We start from the raw sequence: 13,675 nt of genomic DNA, 5'->3' as shown, positions 1-13,675 counted from the left end.
TATATGTGTGAATTGTTTAGTATTAAGGTGGAAGTGATTTTGTAGAAATATCAAGATTTCTTTAATAATCAAATCTCCCTAAGCTTAAAAGAAGGGTAATCTAACCTCGGGGAACGGTTTTAGAATACTAGGATATTGTGACATGGGAATTTTTGTCGTCAATTAAGGTTGCTAATCTAGTCCTCCGTTAATGGCCAGTTGAGGGGGTATTTTTATATTTGTCAGCTGGGAGAAACTTTTATTGAAGAATCTCGCAACATCCACGTATTTTTTATCCATTCTATGAAGTGATCTTGTAAAACCAAGTGGATAGTATTAGAAACTTCCTTAAAAGGTGAAAATTCGTGGTAAGCTTTATATAAACAGGTTCTTACAAGATTTAAATATAACCAAAAACTTGCAATTTTTTGTTGTAGATTGTTGTAAGCTAAATATTATATATTAAATTTTAGCTCATTAGTATCGTTTTCTCTTTATTGTTCGTCTTAATTTTCCATTGAGGGAAATTTTTAAAAATTATAGTTTCAAACCTACACAGTTCAAGAAGTGTCGAGAATCTTTGATCATGGTTGTAAAGATCCTTGGATTTTTAATCGTAGTTTGTGTAAATCTAAAGTGCTAGTTATTGTTTAGGTTTAGCTCAGAATGGCAGCAGTGAATAAAACCCAAAAAATGGGGAGCTTGTCATCACCCCAACAACTTGGAGCCTCAACCAAAAGTTCTCCTTTGTCTGACAGGACAAATACCTTGAAGACAAATAATGCGGGAACACCAAATGGCATAAAATCCTCTCTTGGAAAATCTATGACCAATGTGGCTCGCGTAGGTAGTGGCCGATTGATTACGAATAGCCGGGATCACGATGGGAAAGAGAATAGAATCCCACGAGAGGTGAGGTCTAATGTTGCCGGGTCAAATCCAAGCATTGATGTGGATTTTAGTGGTCCGAGGGGAGATTCGTCGGAGACTGCTAAATGTTTAGAGGTTTGATTTGTTTATTAAATCAATTTAATTTTTTTCTCGTATTCATTCGAATCCGGTGGATAGAAACCAGTTCTCATCCATAAGAAAAAACTATGTCTAGCACCGAATTATATCCAGCTTTCTACGAATATAAAAATGTATAATCATAAGATTAAAACCAGTTTTTTTTTAGCCGGTTGTACATTCTAAATCTGCGGAAAGCTGTTTGTAATACGATGCGAGAAATAACTATTACCGCATGAAATATACAGACTAGGTACTTGATATTAACGTCATTTAAGTACCGGACGTACATACATGATATAACTTCGTTTAAAGGGACTGTGAACGTAAATTTTTCTCATCTTAATATCAAATCTTAACATTGTCTCATTCATAATATCTCACAGATAGAGCAAAACGCGCTTTTGTTTGCTTAAAAAACGGCTTTTTCCGACGATTTTTATAAGGTACAGGGAAAGGAAGAAATTTTCCGTATTATATAAAATGTGCATTAAATTGCTATTTTCTCCCATTATAGCTAAAATTAAACTTTTTCACATAGTTCATGATTTTTCCTAACGGTTAAGCTGATTTTTAACATAATCCTTGCTTTAAACCAATGTATAGTTACTTAGAAATTGATAAAATAAGCAATATTTTTTATTGAAAACCAAATACAATAACAAATTTAGAAACATGTTTTTTATTAGTATCCAATTAACTTTAGATGGCCCATCTCTAGTCCACCTTTAATTACAAATTTGTAAATAATAAAGACGCAATATTTCTTTATAAACAGTCTGATAAAAGTGTAAACTAATTATCCAAAGTGGGTTATTTATTGTCCAACACAATAAAAAAGGATATTATTATTTTAAATAATCTCTGAGATTCAACCCTTTGTAGACAGTGAGGTTTTTTTATGTCAATACTACGAATTTAAAATAGGTCTTTATTACCCAATTACTACGTTATAAAAAAACTAATTGGCAATTTTATATCATAAAATAAATCCTTAACAGTAAGTAAATTGTTTCAACTATATATGACAAGTTGAATATCCCTACAAACATTATAAGAAACAAAAACGTTCAGATTTTCCCTGTTTTTTCCTTTTTCCCTCCCAAAATACCATAAAATCAAGGCATTATTCCTGCATATTTTTGTTAATAGGACGTTTTTGGTTGATCAGTGTAGTGAAATGTGCTTAGAAAATGTTAAGATTTGATAATTAGATGAGAAATTATTACGTTCACACTCCCTTTAAGTAGCTAGCTACGGCTTTTTAAAAATATCAGAAAAATCCGAGCTAAAAATACACGAATTCGGACTTGAATGTTAAGAATTAGAGGAATCCTCCGAAATTTATTCGGATTAGCATCTCTGTTCGAAATAATGTCTGAAACATCCTTCGTTGCTTGAACGCGAGCAAAAAATATAGGACATACTGACAGAAGATAATTAATGAAAATATTAATGTTTAATCAACTAAATTCAGCCGAGAGTATCAGAGGCTAAGACAATTTGTGATGTTTTCGTCCCATCTGCTATAACCTCAACTCCAAACTGTGAAGCAGCTGCCAAGGTAAATTAAATAATCAGGGGTGTATATTCTACATGGGATCTACTGCTCGGGGGGGGGGGGGGGTTAATGATTGCAGGGTTAGAGCCTCTCACAGGGGCTAGAATAGGATAAAAGCTATTGTAAAAATACGACGAAATATCAAATGGTATTTTTATTTGCAGGAACGCGAGAATTATTTAGCTCTGTTGAAAAAGGGCAAGTTTAGAGTAAGCAACGAAAGTGCTGCCAATAAACCCAGTTCCGGGACAAAGCAGAACCAGGAACGAATATTTATTTTGATTTAATGGCAGTTTATCTATTTCAGTAATATTGGCCGCAGCTTTCTATGATAATCCTATTTAAAAGCGAGTACCCGCGCAGGTTAGGTATTCTGTCCGGAATGTCTGTATGGTGATTGCTGTAAATTTGTAAGGCGTCCCTATTAAAGATGTGGATTTTTGGGGGTAACATTTCTACAACTACATTCTGTTTCTCTAATTTTAAAAGCGCTATTTGTATCATTTTCCCGTCTTCTTCTACATTGTCAAGTATTGAATATTCGCTTGCAGGATGCAACACCCAAGATAAGCAAACTAAACCCTTCACTGCTGCCGTTTACTAGCAAACTTTCTGCAAACAATACGTTGACAAAGAAGGTAATCAATGTTTAAGATATTGCAAAGTCGTAGAGGTAAGGTGTTCGAACTACATCTTGACAAGTCTGTAAGACTAACAGTTGCATGGAAAACATGAATTATTAAGACGGTTATGTTTTTTTCCCATGGAACTAAAAATGGAATTCAAGTATTTTTTTTGGATAAAACATGTTTAGTTGGAAAATATCTGCAGAGTTAAAACTTCCCGGGACATTAGTTGAAAAAAAATAGAATTAGGAAAGCTGTTGTCCACATGTCCCGTCGATTCCAACGATAATACTGACGTTTACTCAATAAGGCCAGAGAGATTAAATAACGGAGTAGCTTCCAATAGAATTGCGGGTGAGCTTAAAAATGAAATGTAGCATGCAATACATTCGAAGTTGTGCGCTAAGATTACTAATCTGGATATTGGACAAAGGATTCTCATAACCAATCTCCGTGTGAATCTAAATCCTAACTTAGAGATTACACAGGGATACTACACAACAACTTGCAACATACCGTCGTTAAATTGAATATTTTGTCAGGGTGGTTTCCAGGTAGAAGAGACAGGCAGGGCTGCAAATTTCCAGAAGAATGATCAGTATGTTCCAGAAGAGGTAAAATATTATGATAAGACCAAATATAACCAATAGGAAAAGTAAACCTAACTTTAATTAAAATTATTTTAGACCAATTTTGGAGTTGTTTATAAAAAAAGATATTTAAAATCACTATCAGCTAAAGAGAAATAGCACATAAACAAAACTTTTTTTTGCCTCTAAAATAATGACAAAAAGATGCTGATTACCACATTATTTTTGAATATTCTAACCATTCTTCGTAGGATATTACAATAATTTAGTTTTGACAATAATGCCTATTTATATTTAGAGTTATGAGAATAACAATCTGACTTCCCCTATTGTGGATGAAAATAACGTCAGGTAAAGTATTGTTTTTAATCCTTTAACAGATGTATAACAGTTATTTAGCGCATCGTATTATAGACAGCTTTCCGTGGATATAAAAATGTACAATTATAAGAGTAAAACCATTACATTTTTATATTCTTAAAAAACTGGATATAATACGATACGATACATGATTTTTCAGTATGACTTAGAATCGGTTTCGAAGCCAAAATGGAAATCATATTATTTACTGAATTTGTAGCATCTGCGTTCTCAGAATCCAGAGGCTCTGTATTAGAAAGAATAGGGAAGGTTAGAAAAATAGCCTGAAACCACCCTGAAACCAATCTGAAGCTTCCATTGAATGAAGAATTCAATCATTTCAGTAGGTTTTAAAATCTAAAGCTATAGACAAAAAAAGCTTTCTACTTTATTATAATAGGATTATTATTTAGTTTATTTGGACTGCCCTGGCTACCAGATTGTACCTATAACTATAGTGTTCCCCCACCTGCCCTACCAAACCAAGCTCAACAATATTTTGACCAGGTTTTAAAAAAAATTTAATACAACCAAAAATTACATCACGCTTAAAATATCGAAATCCTAAAACAAGTTATCATAAATCGAACAAATGTTTTATATTGATTTTTGACTCCTTGTTAAATGATATTGGGAGTAGATTAGTTATGCTTTAAACATTGTGTTACTTGTAAAAAAAAAATTGCACATCCAAATACATGGGTGGAAAGAAATGAAAAATTAAAGAGTAGATTGTGCCATATTTGTAATGTAGGTATTTAATAAGAAAATTTGATTTTAACTGAATGCATGTTGGGAAAGGAAGGACTAATTCATTTATTATTTCATTTTTTTCCCTCCTGGAGGAAAAAATATGGGGGGGGGTATTTTTTAGCTGGGGAAAAAATTAATCTTGTGCAGAATGTACACCCCTGTCTTAATATTTAAGTGCTTCAAATGTCTGTTTTGTTACTTAGATATTTTTTTATGACATTTACCTAGGGATCTAAAAGGATAAGACAATGGCCAAAATTGATGTACATCCCCAATTATGCTACATAAAATTACACATTGTGTAGATTACAATTAGTAGTTGAAACGTTTGGACACTCAACTTAATAAACTAACCAATCAAAATTTAATAAAAGTCTCCAACGAATAAGAAATAAGAAGTCTCGTGTAATAAACAACCTAATATCCCCTCCCTGCCTACCGGGTACCATTAAAGCATCATAATTTGTTTTCAGTTTGAACTACAATCTCCATACCCATTTGGTGGCGGCGCCCTTTCCCTGAACTCTCCGGGAGGTATAGGAGTACCTCCCCCCTCATTCCACAATCAGCTCCAATATCAGCCAGCGGCCCCACTTGGCCATCCTCTACTCACACCCACTAGCATTCAGGTAGAATTTTGTCTTTTTTTTTTTTAAAGGCAAAACATCATCATTCAAAAACAGTCTAGCATTGTTTAATTATATCCTCTTCAATGACCAGATAGGGGAGGGGGGGGGGGGTGGACTAGGAATAAAAAGCAGGGGTGTATATTCTGCACAAGATTTATTTTTTTTTCCCTGCTACAAAATTTTTTATTTTTTTTCCCCCCTAGATTTTTCTTAAAAAGTACATAGAAAAATATTTAAAGAACTCTATGTTTTATTTATTTTATCCCTCCTACCACACATTTTTTTAGTTTTTTAACCAAGGAGCGGGGGCGAAATGGAAAAAATATTTTCAGTTTTCTTAATTTTTACATATTTTTCCCTCCAACCACTTATTTTTTTATTCCCTCTCCCCCCCCCCCCTGAGCCGGGGATCCCATGCAGAATATACACCCCTGATAAAAAGTGAAAAATTCCCCACAACCCACTTTTTTCGCACCCCCCCCCCCTCCTTATCTCACCCGCTTCCCTTTAGTTAAGGACAATATAAGTTTACGCCACTAAAATATTCAAATTTTCAGCAATTTTCACCCTGGGGGCTAAAAACTGGTTTTAATCTTATGATGTACATTTTTATATTCGTAGAAAGCGGTTTATAATTCGATGCTAGACATAGTTTTTTCGTATGGATGAGAACCGGTTCCTATCCACCGGATTCGAATGAATACGAGAAATGAAATTAGTTTTCTGAATCACAGTACCTGATTTATAATAAATTCAAACAAACTAAATGTTTATTAACAAATGATATATTTTTGAACAGGGAGAGAACGATGGAATCCTTGCGACTGCTGAAATGGAGGGCTATGTCTCACTTAGGCTGAAATACAATGTTGCCGTTGATATTGCTACCAATAAGGTATATAAAAGTTAACACTTAGCCTGCTATTATACCAAAGCAGTCCCTTTCATTCTCCTTACATTATCCTATACTATGTTCTTTTTAAACAAATGAGTGATTTCGATTTTCCTCCCCGAAGCAAATGTTTCAGTGGTGTTATATAATAGTTATTTATCACATCGTATAACAGACAGCTTTCCGTGGATATTAAAATAAAAAAAAATTAAGATTAACACCAGTTTTGGTAAACCCTTTGGGCCGAAATAGTTTCTAATCCAGCGGACATTAATCGGTTTGGCAGCCATACTGGAAAAGATTTTAAATTTAAATATAAACGCGTTTTATTTGTTGCAGGCCATCCGAATCCGAGATGGAAGTTCCCTGTCAGTGCTGTCTGTTTCTGCTGACGGACATCAGATGGCCTTGGTTCATCCTAAAGGTTTGTTGTCAGTATTTTCAATTAGGGACAAAAAAAACATTAGTAGCCAGGAATCTAAAGGGATAAGACAATGGCCGATAAATAGATGTTCATCGTAATTGATAATATGCAAAATTCTGAAGATTACAATTAGTGGCTAAAACGTTTTGACACTCAACATAATGAACCAATTAATAAAAATATAATAAAGCAAAGTCCTCAAATTTGTAATTCTACGAATAAACAACCGTTATTATAAAACTATGGGGATTAGTGTTTAAAACAGCCTAATGATCCCTCCGGTGATTGGTAGCGCTATAATATGAAGCTAATTTTAAAAACTCTTAATACAGCCATTTTACATGTAAAATCTTTGACGTTCAGGAAATGAAATTAATACGTTTCACATTTAAATAAACAGATTCACTTATATTAATATTGGTCGATGAAAATGATTTAAGGACATCCAGTTTTAAAAGCATTGTAAGAAAAAAAAATCCTCTAAAATTTGTAAACATTAGATTGATTTTTAATTTTTAGGGCGAGTGTTGCAATATGGATCACGGATTGAAATTCAGTGTCAGGATGATATCAGCACCAAGAACGCTAAGATGTACCCCAAAGGTAAATGGAGATTTTTTATCTTCATTAAATCATTACTAGCGGTGCGCTTCTAGCATAGGGGGCTTTATTCTATATGGGGTAAAGAGAACATGGGTCATACTTATTACTTATAGCTTAAATCCAAAATTGAAATAGCCTAAAAAACAAGAATTCAGTCAGTTTAGTAGTTATTGAAATCTTAAAAATTTAGACTAAGTAAACCTTAATATTTTATATAATAGGATATCTGATTGTATTTTCACGATTTTCGGATTTCTCTTTTAAGAACATCTAAATTGTCCCTATACATTTTTGTAACTTAATCAAGTTGTCAACCTCTTTAAAAAAGTTGAAATAATATTTATTATTTATGCTCTAGGGATAAGCTTCACTGCCGATAATTGTGCTCTGGTGTATCTTGTAGATGATGGAGGGGCCAGGACAACCTCGGATATGTTCCATGACCTATATGAGGCCAACATTTCAGATACTCTGTTCAGGTAACGTCAAAATTGGAGGGTTCATTTATATACACTTTCCCTTACTTTAAAATAATTAAAAGGGATAATTTTTTCTTTTTTATAGGTAAGATTAAAAATCAGGGGGTTGGGATGGTTTGGTCAACGATATTCCCTTTAAAAGAAAGCTGCTCGTTTATGTCAAAAGTGATTCTTTGGTCAAACTTCCCTTAATTAACAGTTCTCAAATATACTTATTTATCAGGGATCTAAAAGGATAGGACAATGGTCGATAAATTGATGTACATTCCCAATGTGGATACACAAAATTCCCCCTTTAGATTACAATGAGTAGTTGAAACGTTTAGACACTCAACTTAATGAACCAACCAATTAACAGAGATTAAATGAAAGCCGCAAATGTTCTTAAGCCAACATATAAGAAAACGTTATTTTAAAACTGTAGGGACTAATGTAATAATAGCCCAATATCCCCCCCCCCCTCCCTAATTATTTATACTCTGAAAAATGTATTAATACTTACAGGGAAGCTTGCAAGCAGAACCCATTTGATGCCTTCCATTTGTGTCAACTAGATTTAGACAAGGTAATCTTTATATCATATTATGTATTTAAATTACTTTAAACTAGTTGCTTCGCCACAAACCTCTAGTATAGGGAGAAGGCAGTGGAGGTAAGAAAAATACATTTTGTTTTACTTCTTTCACCAATTGAAAAAAATTGTAATTCCGTCATTTGTATGGCCTTTCAGACTTATAAAACAATGGATCCCAAAAAAGTATGTCTGTCTGTCCGTTATTCATATTATATCTATATCAAGGGTGGGATGGTTTAACCCCTAACCCTCCAAGAAAATTATTATTTTACAATAATGAATAATTTCTCTTAACAGGCTGATTACTGGAGAAATGAACTGAACGAAGATTGCTGGCAGTTTGGACAGGTATAATCATTTTACTAGCTAAGCTATGTTAAGAGATCTTATGAATTGTTTTTGATCAGCTTGAGCCTTGCATTTAATACGGATTATGTAAGATTTGTCCGCTATATTGAAATACTCATAAAACATAGAGAAAAAAATAAAAGAGAGGAATCGAAGCAACTAGAAGACGAAAATAGGCAGTGGGCCTAGAGGCCTACTCAGCGCTGTTGCCGCACTAAAATTTATTGCTATTCCACTACTTTTCAAATGGGAGGATTAAAAATTATTAAAAAAAAAATATTTTTTTACTTTTTACTATTTCCATATTTAGGGCAAGAATATTAGATTAGATATTTTCGTTTTAATGTTTTAATTAAAAATTACATAGAATTTTATTTTTATTTAAAAAAATTTGTTCATGAAAGATGAATCCTTCTATTTCTAAAAAGGGGGAAATATTTTTCATAATGAACATTCAGCTGATTCTGACCGCCCACGGCTGTTTGCTAAATATCGCTTTCCTTTTTATTCACATTATTATTTATGATTGACTTACAAAAAGCCCTGGGCGGCTTTTGATTTTCGTCTGCTTCTAAATTTAGGGATGGGGAAGTAGTATTTTACCATGAAAAAGGGGTGAGTATTCATCCTCTTATCCTTTTTCCTTATGTCATAAAAACAGGAGTAGAAAAAGTGCGAAATACAAAAAGATGTTACAATAATTTTGACAGTAGGCATATTCTTAAAAAGGAGCGTATCAACTATCCGGTCCCTTTCTCCAAAAAAGAACGGAAAAAAGAAAAACATGTTACCAATTTATTTAGTTTATAAGCATAAACTTCATCAGAGTTTAAAAAATTTGATAATTGTAACAAGATACTTCGCTGTCATCAAACGTACTTTTCCTTGTTTTAGACCTATGTGGTACAGAAATCTGACGGGTTAACCACAGTTGAGAGGAGAGACACAAGTGATTTCATTGTTCTCAAGGCTAGCCCGTCCACTGGCAAGGTAATATCCAGGGAGGGAGGGGATATCATCAGCATGTATTTTAATTCCTCTTCTAATTCTCAATTTTAAACACATTCTCTTATTCGTTGCCTAAAAAAAACGAAGGCAACTATTAAAGAATCCCTATTGTTTAGTACCAACTAAAAGTGTTCAATTATAATACTATTCCATCAATAATTTTTATCTATGGAACGGGTAATTTTGTTTTGTCATGATTTGGGGTTTCTTCCCTTACGATAAAGTTAATTTAGTCCATAGGTCCACATGTTATTATTTTTTTGGTAATTTATTGTCAAAGCTTATAATAAATGAATGTTCTTTCTTTTTCTTACAATAATATTTATAAAAAAAATCTCTGTTTATTTAGATTAGATTGGTAAACAGATTTGCCTGTATTACTGCCAGTCTTGGACCTGAGAGCCATATCTTTGTCAAGGCTTTGGTAAGTGTCTTTCTTGTTTTAGTTTATTTTCTGGTATTGAATTTTTAACTGGGTGTTCATTATCATCTAACCAAGTTGAATTTCTCTCTGAAAGTATGGTAGGTTTTGTTGTATGGGTTGATTACACTAGAGTTCATATTATAAATATAAAACTTGTTAGACCAATATTAAGCCTGCTAATATGGAAAGTAAACCCAATATAAGGTCAAGACGAACATGCTCGCATACAATTATCTTGAGGAAACTAATATTAAATATTACCAAGCTATAGTTGTTTATTAATACGCAAATACTTACAAATCATTGTTAAATAATATTTTAGGAGAGAAGGATGCACTACAATGGACAGACTTGCGTTTTTACTGTCAGGTATAGTCCTTATATAAAAGTAACAGGGTGTCTGTGTAGAATGTAGTATGTACAGTAGGATCTCACTCATTAACCGCTGTACTGATTTGGTTGTCTTTTACAGAAAAGATTCTTAAGATGCAGGGAAGGTTTATCACTAATTTAGTGTATGGTACCCACAAATGGACCCTGGAAGAAATACCCCATCAAGATATTGTTTTTTTTGAAAATATGTAAAGTGGGGTGGTTAACTTCCCTTCATACCCCAAGTGCCTCTAGACACCTCTATGGGCGTAGCCGCTATTTTCTATGTAATATCTTAAGAGTAAATGTTTCAATTGTCTGTCCGTTAAGATCTCAACCACTGAACTGATCAAATTGATTTTAACATGGTGTTTATCGCGTCCAAAATTATTGTTAACTTGTTGTTGCTGCGCTTCATGTTCTAATTCAGTAAATGTAATAATTCTAGAAACGCTGGTCACGCAGCTGGATTCGATGAACAAGGTCACCTTCGCCTCTTCTAACAAGTTTATCCTTGTTCTCAAACTTTCTTGTTTCTTTAAAATATCAATGTTAATGACAAGAGATACTTTAGATTTTCCAAACTTAAAAAGTTCAATTTTCTTGATCTAACTCAGATATCGATCAAAATTCTAAATTAACAGTGGATTTTTTGTACATAGTATTTACCTTTATAGCATATGTTTTTGCAAAGATTTGTTATATACTTTTATACAAATATAATGAATTAATTTCCGATACGTGAATTATTTGTAAGTTACTATTTTTGAACCGTTTTCTATTGGTGAATTGTGTTTTACAGAGCATGGATGTTATTGATTTTTAAATGTCCTTTTGTATTAAGGTTTACAACCCAAATCATCCTTGAATATTTGATTTTGTGTATTACTTAGTCAATGTGAAAATTAGATCTATTCCCTGAATTAAAAAATTAAGCAAAGTAACAAAAATTGTATCGTTCAAGTATTTGTAAATTAACTTTAAGAAATTAAAATCAGATTTGCCATAACTTTTAAAGAAAAACTTTCAAGAAAATTATTTTATGTAATTAATATTTATCTTGCAATTGTAAAAAAATTGATTTTATGCTTTTTTCGTCATGATTTGGATTGTTTTTATAAAATTGTAATGTTTTTAAAAAGTGATATTTTATTAATTCTAATATTTCTAAAGATTCTACAAAATTCTGAATGAAATTCATCCTACAATTGTATGTAATATTTCGTGTATTTTTTTTTCAATATATGACAATAAAAAATCCTTAGGTACTTTTTATAAGTTTATGGAAGATTATATTAAAGTTGAGACCAAAATACATTTTTTCAAATAATTACATAGAAACACCATACGTGTTACCTGATCATTTTTACATTTGTCTCGCCACTTCCTGAAGCGTTTCAGGGGAAAGTCTAATTTTGCGGGTGTTCCCCCGTAAGAAAATCATGAGCACGCCACTAATAATTATTATTTAAATTATAATTTATAACGAGACTTTCTAGTTCGTTGGCAAAATAACCTAGGGGACTAGTATTAAATTTGATTGGTTTTTTTTCAGTAAGCTGAGTGTTCCAAAGTTTCAACCACTAATTGTAATCTACTGAAGGGGTAATTTTGTGTATCATCTTTGAGGATGTACAGTACATCAATTTATCGGCCATTGTCTTATCCCTTTAGATCCCTACAAAGAAAAACAATGCATAGGATAATCGAATCCACGTACAATTTGTTATGATTATAGGATATTGCTACGCTTTAAAAATTATTTCTAGCTCTTACAGGAATCATCATGCCAAGTTTGAAATCGATAGAACAATTCTAATATGCCTAAACTTACGAAGAGATCTACCCATTACGGGAATAATTTGACAGAGGAAAATTTGTCGTCAATCTAAGTGGGAATAAAGGTACTAAGAAAGAGAGGGAATGTCTGATTGAGCCAATAGGAGAATCGCATCGGAATTTACATTGGATCTCATTGGTTGAAATTATGTACACATTTTCCTACGAAGGCATGTTTTTTTTCATTTCATACATACATAAAAGTCAGCTGTTAACAGTATATTTTCTTAGTAGAAAGCTTTGCGGAATCAGAATTAATTGCCCAAAAATTTCGTTTACAATTTGAAAGCTTGAAACAAAGTTGGATTCTTAAAAAAAAAGTTAGGCTGGCAACTCGCTGGTGAGGAAAATTATTTTTGTGAAAAATCCTCCAAAATCGAATAAAGAAATTTACAAAAATGAAATAAAATCTTAAGAGGGTTATTAACATATGATTTTGTTTAATTTTTGTAGATTTTTAATGTGCTTTTGGATGATTTTTCACAAAATAATTTTGCCTCACTATCGAATAGCGAGTCTATCATTTTTTAAGAATCCACATCAGCTTGAGTCGAAAGTAAACAATACTTTTGTCTGCTAGGAATGTTCTCTCTTAGATTTGACGAAAAAAGGGTTCAGAATATTCTTCTACTCTTCTATTTCTATTTAAGTGGGTAACATTGACTTCATTTATTGGTCAGTTGGTTCATTCAGGTAAAGGGGATGGATTATGGGTATCGTTATTTTAGTTAGCTGCGAGTACCACTTTATTAAAGTACATGGAAGTCTTGTTTGACATCCAAGTAATAATATATCGATTGTTACGGACGGACCGACCAAAATTGTAAAGAAAACCATCGCTTTTTAATACTTATACCGACAAAGACGACATTGTAATAATATTGTCTGCTAGAAAATGCGCCACACACGTAAACATACAGACACAACAAATCAGCTGTTTATTGTTTTGAAAGGTGTATTTACTACACACAAGTGATTTACGAAGCTGCCTTTAGCACTAGATAATTGATATTTATATATAATTATTCATTGATTTTTAGATTCTTTGTTACGCTTTTTAATTAAAAGAATCAAAGTGTTCACTTAAATGTACGTGAAAAGCTTCTAAATTTAAATTTGTTTGTGTTAAATCGTTATCATTAATTAACAATCAACAGTTTTATGTTATGTTTTCTTTAAACAAGTGTTTTGGTTATTTAAAATTTT

At 32.5% G+C, this 13,675-nt stretch overlaps 1 protein-coding gene across 2 annotated transcripts; it reads left to right on the top strand.

Moving 5' to 3' along the window:
- Nucleotides 1–608: 608 nt before the first annotated feature.
- fest (wurstfest) lies at nt 609–11,890 on the top strand. 2 transcript variants are annotated; one of them, XM_080154025.1, is made up of 18 exons: nt 609–891; nt 2,465–2,551; nt 2,713–2,813; nt 3,102–3,186; nt 3,717–3,788; nt 4,063–4,115; nt 4,538–4,631; nt 5,351–5,506; nt 6,306–6,401; nt 6,738–6,822; nt 7,342–7,425; nt 7,784–7,904; nt 8,409–8,469; nt 8,776–8,826; nt 9,721–9,816; nt 10,184–10,258; nt 10,581–10,627; nt 11,079–11,890. In XM_080154025.1, the coding sequence occupies exons 1-18, from the start codon at nt 646–648 to the stop codon at nt 11,131–11,133; spliced, it is 1,665 nt and encodes a 554-aa protein (XP_080010151.1). In that variant the 5' UTR covers nt 609–645; the 3' UTR covers nt 11,134–11,890. The 2 variants fall into 2 exon arrangements, with proteins under 2 accessions (XP_080010151.1, XP_080010143.1); XM_080154017.1 differs by having other exon boundaries at nt 609–984.
- Nucleotides 11,891–13,675: the final 1,785 nt, after the last annotated feature.

The sequence above is a fragment of the Acartia tonsa genome, chromosome 1, assembly GCF_053477335.1.
Source record: "Acartia tonsa isolate MP-2025a chromosome 1, ASM5347733v1, whole genome shotgun sequence".
In the NCBI taxonomy this organism is placed as follows: domain Eukaryota; kingdom Metazoa; phylum Arthropoda; class Copepoda; order Calanoida; family Acartiidae; genus Acartia; species Acartia tonsa.
Note: the sequence above shows the minus strand (reverse complement) of the source record. Positions and strands in the feature narration are given on the sequence as shown.